Genomic DNA, 22,044 nt, shown 5'->3' with positions numbered 1-22,044 from the left:
TGACTGCCCAGAAACACGCCCCATATACAGGGCAGGCAACACCAACTATACATGCAAGCTTGGTACACCAATTGGACCCCACAAGACTCACTCCCCCACTCACCAAAAAGGCTAAGCAGGGGAGAACTGGCTTGTGGAGAACAGGTGGCTCGTGGACGCCACCTGCTGGTTAGTTAGAGAAAGTGTACTCCACGAAGCTGTAGATCTGATAAAGTAGAGATAAGGACTTCAATTGGTCTACAAATCCTAAAAGAACCCCATCAAGTTCAGCAAATGCCAAGAGGCCAAAAACAACACAAAATTATAAAGCATATGAAAAAACCAGACGATATGGATAACCCAAGCCCAAGCACCCAAATCAAAAGATCAGAAGAGACACAGCACCTAGAGCAGCTACTCAAAGAACTAAAGATGAACAATGAGACCCTAGTACGGGATACAAAGGAAATCAAGAAGACCCTAGAAGAGCATAAAGAAGACACTGCAAGACTAAATAAAAAAATGGATGATCTTATGGAAATTAAAGAAACTGTTGACCAAATTAAAAAGATTCTGGACACTCATAGTACAAGACTAGAGGAAGTTGAACAACGAATCAGTGACCTGGAAGATGACACAATGGAGAATGAAAGCATAAAAGAAAGAATGGGGAAAAAAATTGAAAAAATCGAAATGGACCTCAGGGATATGATAGATAATATGAAACGTCCAAATATAAGACTCATTGGTGTCCCAGAAGGGGAAGAAAAGGGTAAAGGTCTAGGAAGAGTATTCAAAGAAATTGTTGGGGAAAACTTCCCAAATCTTCTAAACAACATAAACACACAAATCATAAATGCTCAGCGAACTCCAAATAGAATAAATCCAAATAAACCCACTCCGAGACATATACTGATCACACTGTCAAACACAGAAGAGAAGGAGCAAGTTCTGAAAGCAGCAAGAGAAAAGCAATTCACCACATACAAAGGAAACAGCATAAGACTAAGTAGTGACTACTCAGCAGCCACCATGGAGGCAAGAAGGCAGTGGCACGATATATTTAAAATTCTGAGTGAGAAAAATTTCCAGCCAAGAATACTTTATCCAGCAAAGCTCTCCTTCAAATTTGAGGGAGAGCTTAAATTTTTCACAGACAAACAAATGCTGAGAGAATTTGCTAACAAGAGACAATGCCCTACTGGAGATACTAAAGGGAGCCCTACAGACGGAGAAACAAAGAAAGGACAGAGAGACTTGGAGAAAGGTTCAGTACTAAAGAGATTTGGTATGGATACAATAAAGGATATTAATAGACAGAGGGGAAAAATATGACAAACATAAACCAAAGGATAAGATGGCTGATTCAAGAAATGCCTTCACGGTTATAACATTGAATGTAAATGAATTAAACTCCCCAATTAAAAGATATAGATTCGCAGAATGGATCAAAAAAAATGAACCATCAATATGTTGCATACAAGAGACTCATCTTAGACACAGGGACACAAAGAAACTGAAAGTGAAAGGATGGAAAAAAATATTTCATGCAAGCTACAGCCAAAAGAAAGCAGGTGTAGCAATATTAATCTCAGATAAAATAGACTTCAAATGCAGGGATGTTTTGAGAGACAAAGAAGGCCACTACATATTAATAAAAGGGGCAATTCAGCAAGAAGAAATAACAATCGTAAATGTCTATGCACCCAATCAAGGTGCCACAAAATACATGAGAGAAACACTGGCAAAACTAAAGGAAGCAATTGATGTTTCCACAATAATTGTGGGAGACTTCAACACATCACTCTCTCCTATAGATAGATCAACCAGACAGAAGACCAATAAGGAAATTGAAAACCTAAACAATCTGATAAATGAATTAGATTTAACAGACATATACAGAACATTACATCACAAATCACCAGGATACACATACTTTTCTAGTGCTCAGGGAACTTTCTCCAGAATAGATCATATGCTGGGACATAAAACAAGCCTCAATAAATTTAAAAAGATTGAAATTATTCAAATCACATTCTCTGACCACAATGGAATACAATTACAAGTCAATAACCATCAGAGACTTAGGAAATTCACTAATACCTGGAGGTTAAACAACACACTCCTAAACAATCAGTGGGTTAAAGAAGAAATAGCAAGAGAAATTGCTAAATATATAGAGACAAATGAAAATGAGAACACAACATACCAAAACCTATGGGATGCAGCAAAAGCATTGCTGAGGGGGAAATTTATAGCACTAAACACATATATTGCAAAGGAAGAAAGAGCCAAAATCAAAGAACTAATGGATCAACTGAAGAAGCTAGAAAATGAACAGCAAACCAATCCTAAACCAAGTAGAAGAAAACAAATAACAAGGATTAAAGCAGAAATAAATGACATAGAGAACAAAAAAACAATAGAGAGGATAAATATCACCAAAAGTTGGTTCTTTGAGAAGATCAACAAGATTGACAAGCCCCTAGCTAGACTGACAAAATCAAAAAGAGAGAAGACCCATATAAACAAAATAATGAATGAAAAAAGTGACATAACTGCAGATCCTGAAGAAATTAAAAAAATTACAAGAGGATATTATGAACAACTGTATGGCAACAAACTGGATAATGTAGAAGAAATGGACAATTTCCTGGAAACATATGAACAACCTAGACTGACCAGAGAAGAAATAGAAGACCTCAACCAACCCATCACAAGCAAAGAGATCCAATCAGTCATCAAAAATCTTCCCACAAATAAATGCCCAGGGCCAGATGGCTTCACAGGGGAATTCTACCAAACTTTCCAGAAAGAACTGACACCAATCTTACTCAAACTCTTTCAAAACATTGAAGAAAATGGAATGCTACCTAACTCATTTTATGAAGCTAACGTCAATCTAATACCAAAACCAGGCAAAGATGCTACAAAAAAGGAAAACTACCGGCCAATCTCCCTAATGAATATAGATGCAAAAATCCTCAACAAAATACTTGCAAATCGAATCCAAAGACACATTAAAAAAATCATACACCATGACCAAGTGGGGTTCATTCCAGGCATGCAAGGATGGTTCAACATAAGAAAATCAATCAATGTATTACAACACATTAACAAGTCAAAAGGGAAAAATCAATTGATCATCTCAGTAGATGCTGAAAAAGCATTTGACAAAATCCAACATCCCTTTTTGATAAAAACACTTCAAAAGGTAGGAATTGAAGGAAACTTCCTCAACATGATAAAGAGCATATATGAAAAACCCACAGCCAGCATAGTACTCAATCGTGAGAGACTGAAAGCCTTCCCTCTAAGATCAGGAACAAGACAAGGATGCCCGCTGTCACCACTGTTATTCAACATTGTGCTGGAAGTGCTAGCCAGGGCAATCCGGCAAGACAAAGAAATAAAAGGCATCCAAAGTGGAAAAGAAGAAGTAAAACTGTCATTGTTTGCAGATGATATGATCTTATATCTAGAAAACCCTGAGAAATCGACGATACAGCTACTAGAGCTAATAAACAAATTTAGCAAAGTAGCAGGATACAAGATTAATGCACATAAGTCAGTAATGTTTCTATATGCTAGAAATGAACAAACTGAAGAGACACTCAAGAAAAAGATACCATTTTCAATAGCAACTAAAAAAATCAAGTACCTAGGAATCAACTTAACCAAAGATGTAAAAGACCTATACAAAGAAAACTACATAACTCTACTAAAAGAAATAGAAGGGGACCTTAAAAGATGGAAAAATATTCCATGTTCATGGATAGGAAGGCTAAATGTCATTAAGATGTCAATTCTACCCAAACTCATCTACAGATTCAATGCAATCCCAATCAAATTTCCAACAACCTACTTTGCAGACTTGGAAAAGCTAGTTATCAAATTTATTTGGAAAGGGAAGATGCCTCGAATTGCTAAAGACACTCTAAAAAAGAAAAACGAAGTGGGAGGACTTACACTCCCTGACTTTGAAGCTTATTATAAAGCCACAGTTGCCAAAACAGCATGGTACTGGCACAAAGATAGACATATAGATCAATGGAATCGAATTGAGAATTCAGAGATAGACCCTCAGATCTATGGCCAACTGATCTTTGATAAGGCCCCCAAAGTCACTGAACTGAGTCATAGTGGTCTTTTCAACAAATGGGGCTGGGAGAGTTGGATATCCATATCCAAAAGAATGAAAGAGGACCCCTACCTCACCCCCTACACAAAAATTAACTCAAAATGGACCAAAGATCTCAATATAAAAGAAAGTACCATAAAACTCCTAGAAGATAATGTAGGAAAACATCTTCAAGACCTTGTATTAGGCGGCCACTTCCTAGACTTTACACCCAAAGCACCAGCAACAAAAGAGAAAACAGATAAATGGGAACTCCTCAAGCTTAGAAGTTTCTGCACCTCAAAGGAATTTCTCAAATAGGTAAAGAGGCAGCCAACTCAATGGGAAAAAATTTTTGGAAACCATGTATCTGACAAAAGACTGATATCTTGCATATACAAAGAAATCCTACAACTCAATGACAATAGTACAGACAGCCCAGTTATAAAATGGGCAAAAGATATGAAAAGACAGTTCTCTGAAGAGGAAATACAAATGGCCAAGAAACACATGAAAAAATGTTCAGCTTCACTAGCTATTAGAGAGATGCAAATTAAAACCACAATGAGATACCATCTAACACCGGTTAGAATGGCTGCCATTAAACAAACAGGAAACTACAAATGCTGGAGGGGATGTGGAGAAATTGGAACTCTTATTCATTGTTGGTGGGACTGTATAATGGTTCAGCCACTCTGGAAGTCAGTCTGGCAGTTCCTGAGAAAACTAGATATAGAGTTACCATTCGATCCAGCGATTGCACTTCTCGGCATATACCCGGAAGATCGGAAAGCAGTGACACGAACAGATATCTGCACGCCAATGTTCATAGCAGCATTATTCACAATTGCCAAGAGATGGAAACAACCCAAATGTCCTTCAACAGATGAGTGGATAAATAAAATGTGGTATATACACACGATGGAATACTATGCGGCGTTAAGAAGGAACGATCTCGTGAAACATATGACAACATGGATGAACCTTGAAGACATAATGCTGAGCGAAATAAGCCAGGCACAAAAAGAGAAATATTATATGCTACCACTAATGTGAACTTTGAAAAATGTAAAACAAATGGTTTATAATGTAGAATGTAGGGGAACTAGCAATAGAGAGCAATTAAGGAAGGGGGAACAGTGGTCCAGGAAGAACAGATAAGCTATTTAACGTTCTGGGGATGCCCAGGAATGACTATGGTCTGTTAATTTCTGATGGATATAGTAGGAACAAGTTCACAGAAATGTTGCTATATTATGTAACTTTCTTGGGGTAAAGTAGGAACATGTTGGAAGTTAAGCAGTTATCTTAGGTTAGTTGTCTTTTTCTTACTCCCTTGTTATGGTCTCTTGGAAATGTTCTTTTATTGTATGTGTGTTTTCTTTTTAACTTTTTTTTCATACAGTTGATTTAAAAAAGAAGGGAAAGTTAAAAAAAAAAAGAAAAACAAGGAAAAAAAAGATGTAGTGCCCCCTTGAGTGGCCGGTGGAGAATGCAGGGGTATTCGGCTACCCCACCTCGATGGTTGCTAACATGACCACAGACATAGGGGACTGGTGGTTTGATGGGTTGAGCCCTCTACCATAGGTTTTACCCTTGGGAAGACAGTTGCTGCAAAGGAGAGGCTAGGCCTCGCTATGGTTGTGCCTAAGAGCCTCCTCCCGAGTGCCTCTTTGTTGCTCAGATGTGGCCCTCTCTCTCTGGCTAAGCCAACTTGAAAGGTGAAATCACTGCCCTCCCCCCTACGTGGGATCAGACACCCAGGGGAGTGAATCTCCCTGGCAACGTGGAATATGACTCCCGGGGAGGAATGTAGACCCGGCATCGTGGGACGGAGAACATCTTCTTGACCAAAAGGGGGATGTGAAAGGAAATGAAATAAGCTTCAGTGGCAGAGAGATTCCAAAAGGAGCCGAGAGGTCACTCTGGTGGGCACTCTTACGCACACTTTAGACAACCCTTTTTAGGTTCTAAAGAATTGGGGTAGCTGGTGGTGGATACCTGAAACTATCAAACTACAACCCAGAACCCATGAATCTCGAAGACAGTTGTAAAAAAATGTAGCTTATGAGGGGTGACAATGGGATTGGGAAAGCCACAAGGACCACACTCCACTTTGTCTAGTTTATGGATGGATGAGTAGAAAAATAGGGGAAGGAAACAAACAAAGGTACCCAGTGTTCTTTTTTACTTCAATTGCTCTTTTTCACTTTAATTATTATTCTTGTTATTTTTGTGTGTGTGCTAATGAAGGTGTCAGGGATTGATTTAGGTGATGAATGTACAACTATGTAATGGTACTGTAAACAATCGAAAGTACGATTTGTTTTGTATGACTGCGTGGTATGTGAATATATCTCAATAAAATGAAGATTAAAAAAAAATAAATTGGGGTGATGAATGGCCAACTATAAGATGGTACTGTGAACGGTTGATGGTACACCGTGGATGATTGTATGGTATGTGAATATTTCTCAATAAAACTGAATTTTTAAAAAAAATGTAAGTAGAATATTAGAAGGAGAAGAAAAAGAGAAGATAGCAGCTCAGCAACTAAAAGACAACCCAATTTTAAAATGGGCAAAATATTTGAATAGACATTTCTCCAAAGAAAATATATAAATGGCCATATAAGCACATAAAAAGCTACTCAACATAATTAACCATTAGGGAAAGGCAAAATAATGAGATACCATTTCCCACTCACTAGAATGGCTACTATTAAAAAGAATGGAAAATAACAAATGTTGGATAGTGTATTAGTTAGGGTTCTCTAGGGAAACGGAATCAACAAGAGATATCTATAAATATAAGATTTATAGAAGTGTCTCATGCAACTGTGGGTATGCATGAGTCCAAATTCCGTAGGTCAGGCAGCAATCTGGCAACTCCAATGAAGATGTTCAATGAACTCCTCAAGAAACTAACTGGCAACTTCAACAAACTCCTCAGGAAACACTTCGCTGGTCAGCCGAAGAAGAAGAAGTGAAGGTCCTCTATGTGTCTCGCTTAAAAGTCTTCAACTGATTGGATTAAATCCAGCTGATTGCATCCTCTCATTGTGGCAGACACACCCTTCGTTGACATAATCAGTCACAGCTTCAGCCAATTGACTGATGATTTAATAAACTAGCCTTCTGGTTTATTAAGCAGCCACAAATGTCCTTGCAGTAATGGTTAGGCCAGTGCTTGCTTGACCAGGCACCTGGGTACCATCACCTGGCCAAGCTGAAAAATGAACCTAACCATCACAGAGAGGATGTGGAGAAATAAGAACACTTGCTCATTGTTGGTGGAAATGTAAAATGGTGCAGCAGCTGTGGAAAACAGTTTGGTAGTTCTGCAGAAAGTTAAGCATAGAATTACGGTATGACCTGGCATTCCTGCTTCTAGACATATACACCAAAGAATTGAAAGCAGGGGCTCAAACAGGCATTTGTAAGCTGATGTTCATAGACACATCATTCACAATTGCCAAAAGATGGATGCAACCCATTTCCACCAACAGATGAATGGATAAACAAAAGTGGTATATACATACAGTAGAATATTATTCAGCCATAAAAAGGAATGAAGTTCCTATATATGTGACAACATGGATGAACTCTGAAGACATCATGTTGAGTGAAATAAGCCAGACACAAAAGGACAAATAACGCATGATCTCACTTGTGTGAAATAATTAAAATAGGCAAATTCATACAGTCAGAAAGTAGAATATGGGTACAGAGGCTGGAGTGGAAGTAAGGAATGGGGAATTAATGCTTAATTGGCAAAGATTTTCTGTTTGACATGATGTAAAAGTTTTGCTAATGGATAATGGTGATGGTAGCACAACACTGTGAATGTAATTAACAGCATTGAACTATATATAGAATGTGGCTAAAAGGGGAAATTTTAGGTTGTATGTATGCAACTAGAATAAATTTTTTAAAAAAAACAAAAGACTGAACAACACAAAGAGTGAAACCTAATGTAAACTATAGACTATAGTTAATAGTATAATTATAAAAAAAATGTTTCAGTTATTGTAACATCCTAAGGCAAAGTGTTAATAATGGAGAAAACTGAGTTGTGTGAACGGGGTATATGGGAACTCTTTACTTTCTGCATGATTTTTCTGCAAAAACTTCTCTAATACAAAATAAATTTGTTTAAAAAAATAAATAAAATGACAGGAGAAATAGTTAAAATAATAATGGCTGAGAACTTTTCAAAGTTATGGCAGAAACAAATCACAGATCCAGGCTGATAGAGTATCAAGCAGAATAAACATCAAATACATACATACAATACACACACCCTACATCTGGACATATCATATTCAAATGGCAGAAAATCAAAGACAAAGAGAAATTCTTGAGAGAAGCCCAGAGGAAAATAAACTTATCTATAGAAGAAAAAGAACAAGAATTACTGTGGACTTCTTGTCAGAAACCATGCAAGCAAAGAAGAGAGTAGAGCTAAATATTTAGAATATTGAAAGAAAAAAACCACCAAAAAATTTTATATCCAGTTAAGTTATCCTTCAAAAGTGAAGTGAAGGAGAGGAGTCCACTTCCAGAATGCCAGTATGAGGAGCTCTGACCCACTCCCCCGCAAAACAAACATAACTGGTAAAAATTACATTTAAAAAACAAGGATTGAAAATCTCTGGAAATTGTCCTAATGGAATACAGGAAGAGAAAAAACATTTATTCAAGAAGATCTTCTAAAACTTAGTAAATACAATGAGGGTCTGTGGCATTTGAATCAAAAGTGGCTTCCTTAACATATGAGACTCCACTCCAGATAGGTGTAACCGAGAACATGGGGTTCACTCTCTTCCCAGCTCCCTGTCAAGAGTTACATTACCTTCCAGGTGAGGTGAGTGCCAGCATTTTTCATACTCCCCAGCTACATGTTAAAGAGGCTAAATTCCAGGCAAGTGAAGCCAAGGGGTCAGGAGCTCCCGTCTACCCAGACTCCACTCAGAGGGTGGTGGTTTCTACACCAAGCATGGCATGTTGCTAATAACACAGTAACCCTCACCCCAGCCCATGCTAAGAGAAGCAAGCCTAAAAGACCAGAGGCTACCACCCCCACCTAGGGCCCTGCTCTTAAAACAGGGGTACCACTCAGAGGGAAGCACACCACTGTCCTTGCCTTAAACTCCAGAGCCATGGATTAGAGAATTTTCCCAGGAAGACAGGCAGGCCATAAAAATAGAGTCCCAAACTCTAGTCAAAGGAACTGACTATTTGAAACAGAGTATGTGGAATTTCAAGCCTAAGGGTACTCTGATAAACAATGGAGCTTCAGGTAGCAAGCAATTAAGAGGAGGCTGGTACTTTATAAGAGATACAAATTAACCATAGGCCAGCTAGTTTACCAGAGAAAACCAGGGAAACAGACCACTAAGAAGAGCTCTCTTGGGGGTGGGGTGGGGGGAGTCAGAGCAAAACTTAAACATTGACCTAAAACACTATGCCTACAAAAGAGTCCAAATTTAATTGAATCTATGGAGCAATTTATCCTCTAGTGAATTGTCAAAAACAATAGAGCAGTCAGCCAGCAATTACTGAAGCCTAACAGCTGGGTATGATAAGAGAAAGAGATAGTCAAAGAGAACACAGTAAAAACCACTGTTAACCCAGGGTGATTGTGTGCTACCCAAGGCTTTGCCTTCAGAGATCCAACATCACAGGTTTCACATAGCAGGGGAAACAGACTTCCCTGAAACAGTCCAGCCAGTCACCAAAGAAATAATCAAACAACAATAAACAATTCCTGGGGTGGGCGGGCAGTATTTAGAGTTACTACAATACACTCTTTAAAATTTTTAGTTTTCAACAAAAATTTCCAAGACATACAAAAAACAAGTATGACCCATATACCATGCATGGGGGTAAAAGGTGGGCAATGGAAACTACATATAAGAGGTACTAAATGCTGGATTTAACAAAGACTTCAAAAAGGCCATAATAAATATATTCACACAGCTAAAGGAAACCATAATTAAAGAAATGAAGGTATGATATTTCATCAAATAGAGAATATAAATAAAGAGGAATGATTGAAAAGAACCAAATGGAAATTCTGGAGTTGAAAAGTATGATAACTAAAATGAAAAGTTTACTAGAAAGGCTCAACAGTAGATTTGAACTGGCAGAAGAAAAAAATAGCAAACTTAATTTTATAATAGATTATGCAATCTAAAGAATGGAAAGAAAAATAATGAAGAAAAATGAACAGAGCCTCAGAGAAATATGGGATACCTTTAAATGCACCAACATATGCATAATGGGAATATTGGAAGGAGAGGACAGAGAGAAAGGAGCAGAAAAAATTATTCAAAGAAATAATGGCTGAAAACATCCAAAGTTGAAGAAAAACATTAATCTACACAGACAAGAAGCTCAACAAAGGCATCCACACCCAGAAACTTCATAGCAAAAGTGCTGAAAGCCAATGAAAAAGAGATAATATTGAAAACAGCAAGAGAAAACAATTAATCACTTTAAAAGGGAAACCCAATAATATTAACAAATGACTTCTCATCAGAAATGATGGAGGCCAGAGGCAGTGAGAAGACATATTCAAAGCGCTGAAAGGAAAAGTCTGTCAACTAAGAATCCTATATTCAGCAAAAATATAGGTAAAATAAAGACATTCTCAGATTAAAAAAAAAAAAAAAGAAGAGAATCTGTTCCTAGCAGATGATTCACCTTACAAGAAATACTAAAGGAGGTTCTTCAAGCTAAAAGCAAGTAACCCCAGACAGTAATTTTAATCTGCATGGAAAAAAAAAAGAGCACTGGAAAAGGTAACTACGAAATTACAAACAGTATAAATGCGTATTTCTTCTCCTTTCTTCTCCTTACCTAACAACTGTATGAAACAATATGTATACAATATATTATTAGCTTGTAACATATAGAAATGTCATATACTTGCCAATAACAACAAAAAGGAGGTGGGTACTGTATAAAGAAATGAAACCAGACAGTAATTCAAATCCAGAGGAAAAATGAAAATAACCAGAAATGATAAATAAGTGATATAAATGTGTACTTGCTGTTTTTTTCTCCTAGCTTCTTTAAATCAAATAAACTTATATAAAGAAATAATTATAATACTCTCTTATTGGGTTTTTAACATATACAGGTATGTATTAGCTTCCTGTGCCTGCTGTACAGGGTGAATTAGGACAATAGAAATTTATGCTCTCACAGTGCTGGAGGCAAGGAGTCCAAAATTAAGGTGTTGGCAGGACTGCACTACCTCTGGGGGCTCTAGGGGGGTTTCATTCCTTGCCTCTTTCAGCTCCTGATGGCTGTTGGCATCATTCCCATCTCTATCTCCATATTCACCTGGCCTTCTCCACTGTGTCTTCTCCTTTTCTGTCTCTTATAAGGAAACTTGTCATTGGAATTAGGGTCAATCTAGATGATCCAGGATTCACTCATATTGAGATCCTTAAATCTGCAAATAACCTTTTTCCAAATAAGGTCACATTCAGTTTCAGAGGGTTAGACATGGACATTTTTAGGAGCCACAATTTAATCCACTACAATATGTAATATGTATAACAATAACAGCACAAAAAAAAAAGGGAGAAAGGGAATAGACCTATACAGGAGTAAAGTTTTTATATCTCACTGGAATTAACTTAGTTTACATCTGAAAAAGATATTGGTCAGTCAAAATATATATGGTAAGCCCTAGAGAAACCACCAAGAAAACAACTAAAAAGGTAGTGTAAAATTCATTAAAAGAATTAAAAATTTGCATTAGAAAATATTCACTTAATTCAAAAGAAACCAATAAAGAAGGAATATAGGAGAAAAGGAGAATTAAGACATATAGAAAACAAAAAGTAAAATGGCAGACAAGAATCCAACTATATCAATAACATCATTAAATGTGAATGGATTAAAAATGCAATCAAAAGGCAGCAGTCAGGCTGGATTAAAAATATTCAACTATATATTATCTACAGGAAACATACTTAAGATTCAAAGATATAAATGGATTGAAAGTAAAGGATGAAAAAAGATACATCACAAAAAAAGCAACCACAAGAAAGCTGGAGTGACTATATTATTATCAGACAAAATAAGCCATAAAACAAAAAATGTACTAGAAATAAAGCAAGGGACGCTTTAAAATGATAAAAGGGTCAATCCAGAAAGATATAAAAAATAGAAACTTACATGCACCTAACAATAAAGCCCCAAAATACATGAAGCAAAAATGTAAAGAAATGAAGGGAGAAATAGGAAATTTAACAATAATAATTGGAGACTTTAATACTCAACTTCCAATAATGAATACAGAAGACTTGAACAACACTGTAGTCCAACTAGACCTCAAAGACATCTAAAGAACACTCCAACCAAAAACAGGAGGGAATACATTCTTCTCAATTGCACATGGAACATGCTCCATAGTAGACTTATGTTAGGCCACAAAACAAGCCTCAATAAATTTGGAAGTACTGATATAATATAAATTATGTTCTCATACCACCAAGGAATAAAATTACAAATCAACATAAGGAAATTTGGAGAATTAACAAATATGTGAATATTAAACAACACAGCCAAAATAAACAATGGTTCAAAGAAGAACTCACAAGCAAAGTTAGAAAATAATCTGAGGTGAATGTAAATGAAGGCATGATAAACCAGTATGGTATGCAGCTACAGCAGTGTTTAAAGGAAAATTTACAGCTGTGTTTGTCTATTTTAAAACAGAAGAATTACCCCCAAATGAATAACATATTCTTCCATTTTATGATGCTGTTAAAAAAAAAATTAACCTAAAGTGAGCAAAAGGAAGGAAATGATAAATAGCAAAGCAAAACTTAATAAAGAATACTAAGGCTTTAATGTATTGGAATAGCTAGAAGTAAATACCTGAAACTACCAAACTCCAACCCAGCAGTCTGGACTCCTGAAGACAATTATATAATAATGTAGATTACAAGGGGTGACAGTATGATTGTGAAGACCTTGTGGATCACACCCCCTTTATCTAGTGTATGGATGAGTGGAGGAATGGGGATAAAAACTAAAGGACAAATGGGGTGGGATGGGGGGATGATTTGGGTGTTTTTTTTCACTTTTATTTTTTATTCTTGTTCTGGTTCTTTCTGATGTAAGGAAGATGTTCAGGGATGGATTGTGGTGATGAACGCATAACTGTGTTATCATACTGTGGACAGTGGATTGTATATCATGGATGATTGTGTGGTGTGTGAATGTATTCCAGTGACAATAAACTTTAAATACCAAAAATAAATAAATAAATAAATAAATAAAATAAAGAATACTAAAACAATAGAGAAAGTCAATGAAATGAAAGTTGGTTCATTGAAGATACCAACAAAGTTGACACAACTTTAGCTCGATTGACCAATAGAAAACTCCAGAAGATTAAAAATACTAAAACCAGAAATGAAAGAGGGACATAACTACTGACCTTACAGAAATAAAAAGTACTATATATAAAAAAACCACTATGAATAATTGCATTCTAGTAAATGAGTACCTTAGTTGAAATGGACAAATTCCTAGAAAAACACAACCACCAAAACTGACTCAAGAAGAAATAGAAAATCTGTGTAGACCTATAAAATGTAAAGGGATTGAATTAGTGACAAAAGAACTACCCCCACAAAAAAAGCCTAGGTCCACACGGCTGCACTGATGAATTCTATCAAACATTAAATAAGAATTAATGCCAATTCTTCACAAGCTCTTTCAAAGAACAGAAGAGGAGGGACACCTGCCAACTCATTCTGAGGCCAGTATTACCCTGGTACCAAAACCAAAGATATTGTAAGAAAAGAAAACTATAGACTAACATTTTTATTAATATAGGCACAGAAATCCTCAAAAAATGACTAGCAAACCAAATTTATCAATATACAGAAGCCATTATACACCATGACCAAGTTGATATACCAGGAATACAAAGTTGGTTTAACATGCAAAAATCAATTAATGTAATACATCATATCAAGAGAAAGAAAAAAACAAACCATGTGATCAGATAATATCAATAGATGCAGAAAAATCATTTGACAAAATACAACCATTTCATAATAAAAACAATCAACAAATAAGGAATGGAAGGACATTTCCTCAAGACGAAGAAAGCTACTTATGTAAATCCCACAGCTAACATGATATCTTATACTTTTGCTCTAAGATCAGGAACAATAAAGGAATGTTTTCTCTCACCACTTCTATTTACCCTCAGGGCTGGAGGTTCTTGTCAAGGTGATTAGATAAGAAAATGAAGTAAAAGGCATCCAGATGGAAAGAAAGATGTAAAACTATCTCTATTTGCTGATGGCATGATCTTGTATATAGAAAATCCTAGGGAACCCACTAAAAAGCTAACAAAACTAATAAATGAGGTCTGCAAGGTTGCAAGATGAATGATCAATGTACAAGCAATATAAAAATTAATTGTATTTTTATACACTTGCAGTAAGCAAACAAAAATGAAATTAGAAAACAATTTCTTTTACACTAGCATTAAAAAGAATAAAATATTAAGGAATAAATTTAGCAAAAGAAGTGCAAAACTACTCTGAAAACTATAAAACATGGTTGGAAGCAATTTATAAATGTCTAAATAAATGGAAAAAATATACCATGTTCATAGATCATAAGACTTAATACTGTTAATATGGCAATAATCCCCCAACTGATCTACAGAAATTGGCAAGCTTATCCTAAAATTCAGATGGAAATGCAAGTCACCCGGAATAGTCAAAAGAATCTTGAAAAATAAAACAAAGTTGGAGTACTAAACTTTCTCATTGCAAAATTTACTACAGAGCAACAGAATCAAGAGAGTGTGGTACTGGCAAGGGACAAACATACAAATCAATGGAATAAAATTGAGACTCCAGAAATACACCCTCAAAATTATGGTCAATTATTTTCAACAAGGGAGCCAAAACAATTCAATGGGGCAAGGTGGTCTTTTCAATAAATGTTTCTGAGACAAGTGGATATCCACATGTGGAAGAATGAAGTTGAACCTCTACCTCACACTATATGCAAAAATTAATTCAAAATGGATCAAAGAATATATATACTCGAAAAGAACTAAAATCAATAATCTAAGTTTCCATCTTAGGACGCTAGAGAAAGAAGAGCAATTTAAACCTGAAACAAGCAGAAGAAAATAATAAAAATCAGTGCAGAAATCAATGAACTTGAAAACAGGATAGAAACAGAGAAAATCAACAAATCCAAAAACTGGTTCTATGAAAATATCAATAAAATTGATAAATCTCTAGCCAGCCAAACCAAAAAAAAAAAAAAAGAGAAAGAAGACACAAATTACTAATATCAGAAATGAAAGAAGCCTTATCACTATTGATCCCATAGACATTACAAGAATAATAAAGGAATTTTATGAACAACTCAATAAATTCAATAAATTAGGTGAAATGGACCAATTCCTTGAAAGACACAAACTACAAAACCCACATAAAAGGAGAAAAAGATAATCTGAATAAACTTATACCTATTAAAGAAATTCAATCAATAATTAATAACCTTTCAAAAAGAAAACACCAGGCTCAGATGGCTTCACTGGTGAATTCAACCAAACATCTAAGGAAGAGATGATACCATTCCTCTTCAATCTCTTCCAGAATATAGAAGCAGAGAATATAATTTCTAACACATTCTAGGAGGCCAGAATCACACTAATATCAAACCCATTTAAAGACATTACAAGAAAAGAAAACAACAAATATTTCTCATGAACACAGATGCAAAACTCCTCAATAAAATGCTAGCAAATTGAATCCAACAATGTATAAAAAGAATTATACACCATGTCCAACAATTATTTATTGCAGATATACAAGGCTGGTTCAGCATCCAAAAATCGATAATGTAATCCATCACACCAACAGCCAAAGAAAAAAAATCGTATGATCATCTCAATAGATGCAAGCTAAACATTTGACAAAACCCAGCACACACTGATGATAAAAACGTAGCAAACTAAGAATAGAGGAGAACTTCCTCAGCTTGATAAAGGACTCTGCAGAAATCCTACCGCTTACATCATACTTAATGGTAGGAAAACAGACGCTTTTTCCCTAAGATCAGGAAAAAGTCAAGGATGCTGCCTCTCACCACTCCTATTCAACATTATACTGAGAGTTCTCAGCAATAAGACAAAAGGGAAAATAAAAGGTACCCCATTGGGGAAGGAAGAAAAACTGTCTTTGTTTTCAGATGATAGGATTGTCTATGCAGGAAATCCCAAAGAATTGACAAAAAAAAAAAAACCTCCCGGAACTAATAAGTGTTTATAGTAAGGTTGTAGGATTAAATGTCAATACACAAAGTCAATTGCTTTCTTGTATGTAAGTAATGAACAACTGGAATTTGAAATTAAAAACACACTATCATTTATATTAGTACCAAAATATGAAATACTTAGGTATAAATCTAAAAAAAGTACATGATCTATATGAGGAAAACTATAAAACTATGATAAAGAAATGATAGAGATCTAAAGATATTCTATGCTCATGAATACAAGATTCAATATTGTTAAGATGTCAAGTCTTCCCAACTTGATCTATAGATTCAACATAATACCAATCAAAATCCCAGCAAGTTATTTGGTGGATATTGACAACCTGATTCTAAAAAGCAAAAGACACAGAATAGACAATACAATACTGAAGAAGAGAACAAAGATGGAGGACTGACACTACCTGTGGTGGTTTAGATCTGTTAAGTACCACAGAAAAGACTATGTTCTTTTAATCCAATCTTGTGGGACAGACCTATTGTGGGTGGGACCCTTTGATTAGGTTGTTTCCATGGAGATGTGACTCCACCCATTCAAGGGTGGGGGGAGTGTTAATCCTCTTGCTGGAGACATCTATGAGAGCATAAAAGGCAGAGACATTTTGGAGAAAGCTCAGAGAAGCTAAGATATATAATCCAGAGTTTGCCCCAGGAAGAAGCTGAGAGAGAAGCTAAAACAGAAGCCCAAAGACATTTTGGAGAAAGCCATGGAAACCAGAAGCTAAACTCAGGAGAGGACCAGCAGACTCTGGCCATGTGCCTTCCCATGTGACAGAGGAACCCAGATGCTATCAGCTTTTCTTCAGAGAAGGTATCATCCTTTTGATGCCTTAATTAGGACATTTTCATGGCATTAGAACTGTAAATATGTGAACTAATAAACCCCCATTGTAAAAGCCAATCCATTTCTGGTATATTGCATTCTAGCAGTTTTAGCAAACTGAAACACTACCCAACTTCAAGAATTACTGTGAAGATACAGTAATCAAGAAAGTGGATATTAGTGAAGGAATGGACAGATAGATTAATGGAACAGAACAGAGAAGCCAGAAATAGACTCACACAAATAGAGTCAAGTGATCTTTGACAAAGGAGCAGATGCAATTGAATCAAGAAAGGACAGTATTTTTAAAAAATGATGCTGGAAAAACTAGATATCCATATGTGTACAATGCAACACAACTCAACAAAAAGAAAGAATGAACTGCTGATGTATACAACATGAAAGAATCTCAAAACAATTGTGCTGAGTGAAAGAAATGATACAAAAATAAAATTTTAGAAAATGAAAACTTTATAGTGACAGAAAACATCAGTTTTTTCCTGGGGATAAAGTGTCAGGAAATGGGAAAAGTCAGAAGGAATGGATAACAAAGAGACATGAGGAAACTTTGATGAAGGATATTTCACTGTCTTGGTTGTGGTGACAATTTCACAGGCATATAAATATATGAAAACACATGGGGTGTTTTTAGGGCATTGAAACTATCTGTATGATACTGTAATGGTGGATACAAGACACAATGCATCTGTCAAAACCTATGGAACTATACAACACAAAAAGTGAACCCCTAGGTAAACTATGGACTTTAGTTAATAATAGTGCATCAATATTTGTTCATCAATTATAACAAATGAACCACAATATTGCAGGATGTTAATAATAGGAGAAACTGTGGGATGGCGGATATGTGAGAAATATCTGTACTCTGTCCAAGTTGTCTGTAGATGTAAAACTGCTTTAAAAAGTCTATTTTTAAATATTATGACTATGTGGACACAAGAAAAAAGTGTCTATTAAGTGTAAAAGCAGACAATAAAATGATATGCATACAGCCATTGAAATTATGTAAAATTCACATATATAAAGTGAAGGGTTAATAAGTTATATGCAGAAACTAAAATAAATTTTATGGCTTTGGGAAAAAACTTTAAATTGCATAGTTTAAATAAGTGCAGTTTATTGTATTTCAACTATACTGCTGTAAAGCTGTTTAAAAAGTAAACAGACAAATATGAGATATAAAAATTGGAAAGGAGGAGGCAAAATTACTATTTTTTGCAGATGGTGTGACTGCTTACCTATAAAACTTAATTAATTGAAAAACTGGTTGCTAAATTAAGTCAATATTTTTCCTATATATAAACTTTCTCCAGTTAGAAAATATGTAATAAACATTCCACTTAATAAAGCAACAACAAAAGAACTATACAAAAAAACATTTAAAATAAAGCAGAAGAAAATTAACATAGACATTTATATATGGAAATCTATATAATTACATATGTTATTAACTGGAAAGTTATATTATAAAGATACTAATTTCCCCTAAAGAAATTGAAAACTTAGGTCAAATCAAAATAAATACAACAATGTGAATTTTTTACCTAGAAAATGCTATACTAAATACTATATAAAAATTAGAAATGCACAAATGGCAATAATTATTTGAGAAAAAAAGAATAATAGAAGCGTCAACCCTAACACATATTTAATATATATTATCAAGAAATAAAAACTTGGTACTGAATGAATAAAAAATGAATAGTCCAATGGAACAGAAGAGGGATAAACATAGATCCAAGTAGAGATGAATTATAGTATATGTGCCGGTTTGAATGTATTGTGTCCCCCAAATGCCATTATCTTTGTGGTCTTGTGGGGCAGAGATTTGCTTGGAATGTGCCCCACCCAGCTGTGGGTAATGATAATTTTGATGAGATGTTCCCATGGAGGTGTGGCCCCGCCCATTCGGAGGTGGGCCTTGATCAGTGGAGCCATATAAAACATGCTGACTCAAAGAGACTAAACGGAGTGCAGCTGTGAGTGACGTTTTGAAGAGGAGCAAGCTTGTTAGAGAGGAATGTCCTGGGAGAAAGCCATTTTGAAACCAGAACTTTGGAGCAGACGCCAGCCATGTGCCTTCCCAGCTAACAGAGGTTTTCCGATGCCATTGGTCATCCTCCGGTGAAGGTACCCGATTGCTGATGTGTTACCTTGGACGTTTTGTGGCCTTAAGACTGTAACTGTGAGGCTCATTGACTCCTCCCTCTCCAAGATGGCGTCTTTGCTGCAATCAGAGCAGGTTCTCTATCTAGTCCAGGGAGAAAAGAAGGTTCGGGCCCCGCTCTCGCAGCTTTACTTCTGCCGTTATTGCAGTGAGCTGCGGTCGCTGGAATGTGTGTCTCACGAGGTGGACTCCCATTATTGTCCCAGTTGCCTAGAAAATATGCCATCGGCTGAAGCCAAACTGAAAAAGAATAGATGCGCCAATTGCTTTGACTGTCCTGGCTGCATGCATACCCTCTCTACCCGGGCAACAAGTATCTCTACACAGCTCCCAGATGACCCAGCCAAAACCACCATGAAGAAAGCCTATTACCTGGCATGTGGATTTTGTCGCTGGACATCTAGAGATGTGGGCATGGCAGACAAATCTGTGGCTAGTGGTGGTTGGCAAGAACCTGAAAATCCTTACACACAAAGGATGAACAAACTGATTGAATATTACCAGCAGCTTGCTCAGAAAGAGAAGGTTGAACGAGATCGCAAGAAACTAGCACGGCGTCGAAATTATATGCCTCTGGCTTTTTCGGACAAATATGGTCTTGGAACCGGGCTTCAGCGACCACGAGCTGGTGCATCCATCAGTACCCTTGCTGGACTTTCCCTTAAAGAAGGAGAGGACCAAAAAGAGATAAAGATTGAGCCAGCTCAGGCTGTAGATGAAGTGGAACCTCTACCTGAAGACTATTACACAAGACCAGTAAATTTAACAGAAGTAACTACTCTTCAGCAGCACCTCTTACAGCCAGACTTTCAACCAATTTGTGCTTCACAGCTCTATCCTCGCCATAAACATCTTCTGATCAAACGGTCCCTACGTTGCCGGAAATGTGAACATAATTTGAGCAAGCCAGAATTTAATCCAACATCTATCAAATTCAAAATCCAGCTTGTTGCTGTCAATTATATCCCAGAAGTGAGAATCATGTCGATTCCCAACCTTCGCTACATGAAGGAGAGCCAAGTCCTCCTGACTCTTACAAATCCAGTGGAGAACCTCACCCATGTGACGCTGTTGGAATGTGAGGAGGGGGACCCTGATAATATTAACAGCACTGCTAAGGTAGTGGTGCCTCCCAAAGAGCTTATTTTAGCTGGCAAGGATGCAGCAGCAGAATATGATGAGTTGGCAGAACCCCAGGACTTTCAGGATGACCCTGACATTATAGCTTTCAGAAAGGCCAACAAAGTGGGTATTTTCATCAAAGTGACCCCACAACGTGAGGAGGGTGAAGTGACCGTGTGCTTTAAGATGAAGCATGATTTTAAAAACCTGGCAGCCCCCATCCGCCCCATCGAAGAAAGTGACCAGGGCACAGAAGTCATCTGGCTCACGCAGCATGTGGAACTCAGCTTGGGCCCACTTCTTCCCTGAAGGGTTCCACTGGCAGGCAGATCCCAAAGGATAGTGTCACCAGGAACCTGTGTTAAAATGTGGAAGCTGCTGCTTCATTAGGCCTTGTTTATAACAGTGTATCCATGCACTACTGAATCCTATTCCTAGGAGAGTGGGGGTGTAGGCATGGCATTAGGAACACAGGGCAACCACTGTTCCTCTTGCTTTCACTTCTGTAGCACCAGAAAATCTGCATCTCCCTCACTGAATCCTGCACGCTGACTAATAACAGCATAGTCCCATCCTGAGAAAGGGGACAGCTGTTCCTCGGAGTGGTGTTAGATTTACCACTTGACTGATCTATTTCCTGATCTGATTTTACAAAGGGTCAGAATCTCAAGGATGAAACTTAAAATAATAACCCAAAGGTGGACCTGCTATTAATGATCTAGCATTGATCTCAGTATATCATCTGCTTTTTGGATTCCATTAGATATAATCCAGCAGTCTAAACATATCCCTTCACTTTCCATCATGGCTCCCATCTTGCCATAGATTCCCATTTGACAGAAAAATAGAATTGTCACCTTGTCTTAAACTTGATGATGTTTGGGAAAAACCTGTGAAATTCTTAAGGCCTCATTTGCTCTCTTCCAAGTGAAAATAGTACAGGACATGTTTGTTTATTGATTGCTCTTAAAAATTTTTCCGGTAGGAATAAGAAACTTTTTCTTTTAAAAAGTATTTGAGAAGCAAGCAATTACATGTCATATCAAGGGAGTGGCCACAATATCCAGGGAAGAATGCTGCCACAAGGAGGCAATCTTTGTATGCCTTACACCCTACTTCTTTTCCTCTACCCTTCCTCTTTAACTCGATGACTTGTTCTCAGTATTTGGGACCTGGAAAGAGCCTAGAGAAAAATTGAGTGCACAAATACACTCCTCAAATGCAGAAAACATTTTAAAAGTTAGATTTTTAGGCATGATCTAAACTAAGGTTCTTTCCATTGATTTGAAGGGGAAATTAATGATTATGATTTCTTATATCCAAAACGGGATGTTAAGAAACAGAACCTTCTGCATTCCTGAGTTTATGACTTTCATTATAACTATATAGTATGTCAAATGAGACCACTTTGATTGAAAACCATGAAATAGTTCAGCAGATATTCTAAAATACATAGCACACATGCTGTTTC

The 22,044-nt window shown here is 36.5% G+C and overlaps 2 protein-coding genes across 12 annotated transcripts in view; one reads left to right on the top strand and one right to left on the bottom strand.

Annotated features, from left to right (window-relative positions):
• LOC119507823 (protocadherin alpha-C2) overlaps nucleotides 1–22,044 on the bottom strand; it is a 210,462-nt gene that overhangs the window by 95,130 nt on the left and 93,288 nt on the right. The gene's annotated exons all lie outside the window — the stretch shown is intronic.
• Nucleotides 19,493–20,908, top strand: LOC119507824 (dynactin subunit 4-like). Its single transcript, XM_037800991.1, has one exon. It carries the CDS (start codon nucleotides 19,500–19,502, stop codon nucleotides 20,880–20,882), a length of 1,383 nt encoding a protein of 460 aa, XP_037656919.1. The 5' UTR covers nucleotides 19,493–19,499; the 3' UTR covers nucleotides 20,883–20,908.

The sequence above is a fragment of the Choloepus didactylus genome, chromosome 13 (genome assembly GCF_015220235.1).
Source record: "Choloepus didactylus isolate mChoDid1 chromosome 13, mChoDid1.pri, whole genome shotgun sequence".
NCBI classification, from domain to species: Eukaryota; Metazoa; Chordata; class Mammalia; order Pilosa; family Megalonychidae; genus Choloepus; species Choloepus didactylus.
This window is presented reverse-complemented; position numbering and strand designations above follow the sequence as displayed.

Bases quoted from the DNA above. Each gene is read 5' to 3' on its own strand.
- LOC119507824 (XM_037800991.1), top strand. From the start codon at position 19,500: ATGGCGTCTTTGCTGCAATCAGAGCAGGTTCTCTATCTAGTCCAGGGA.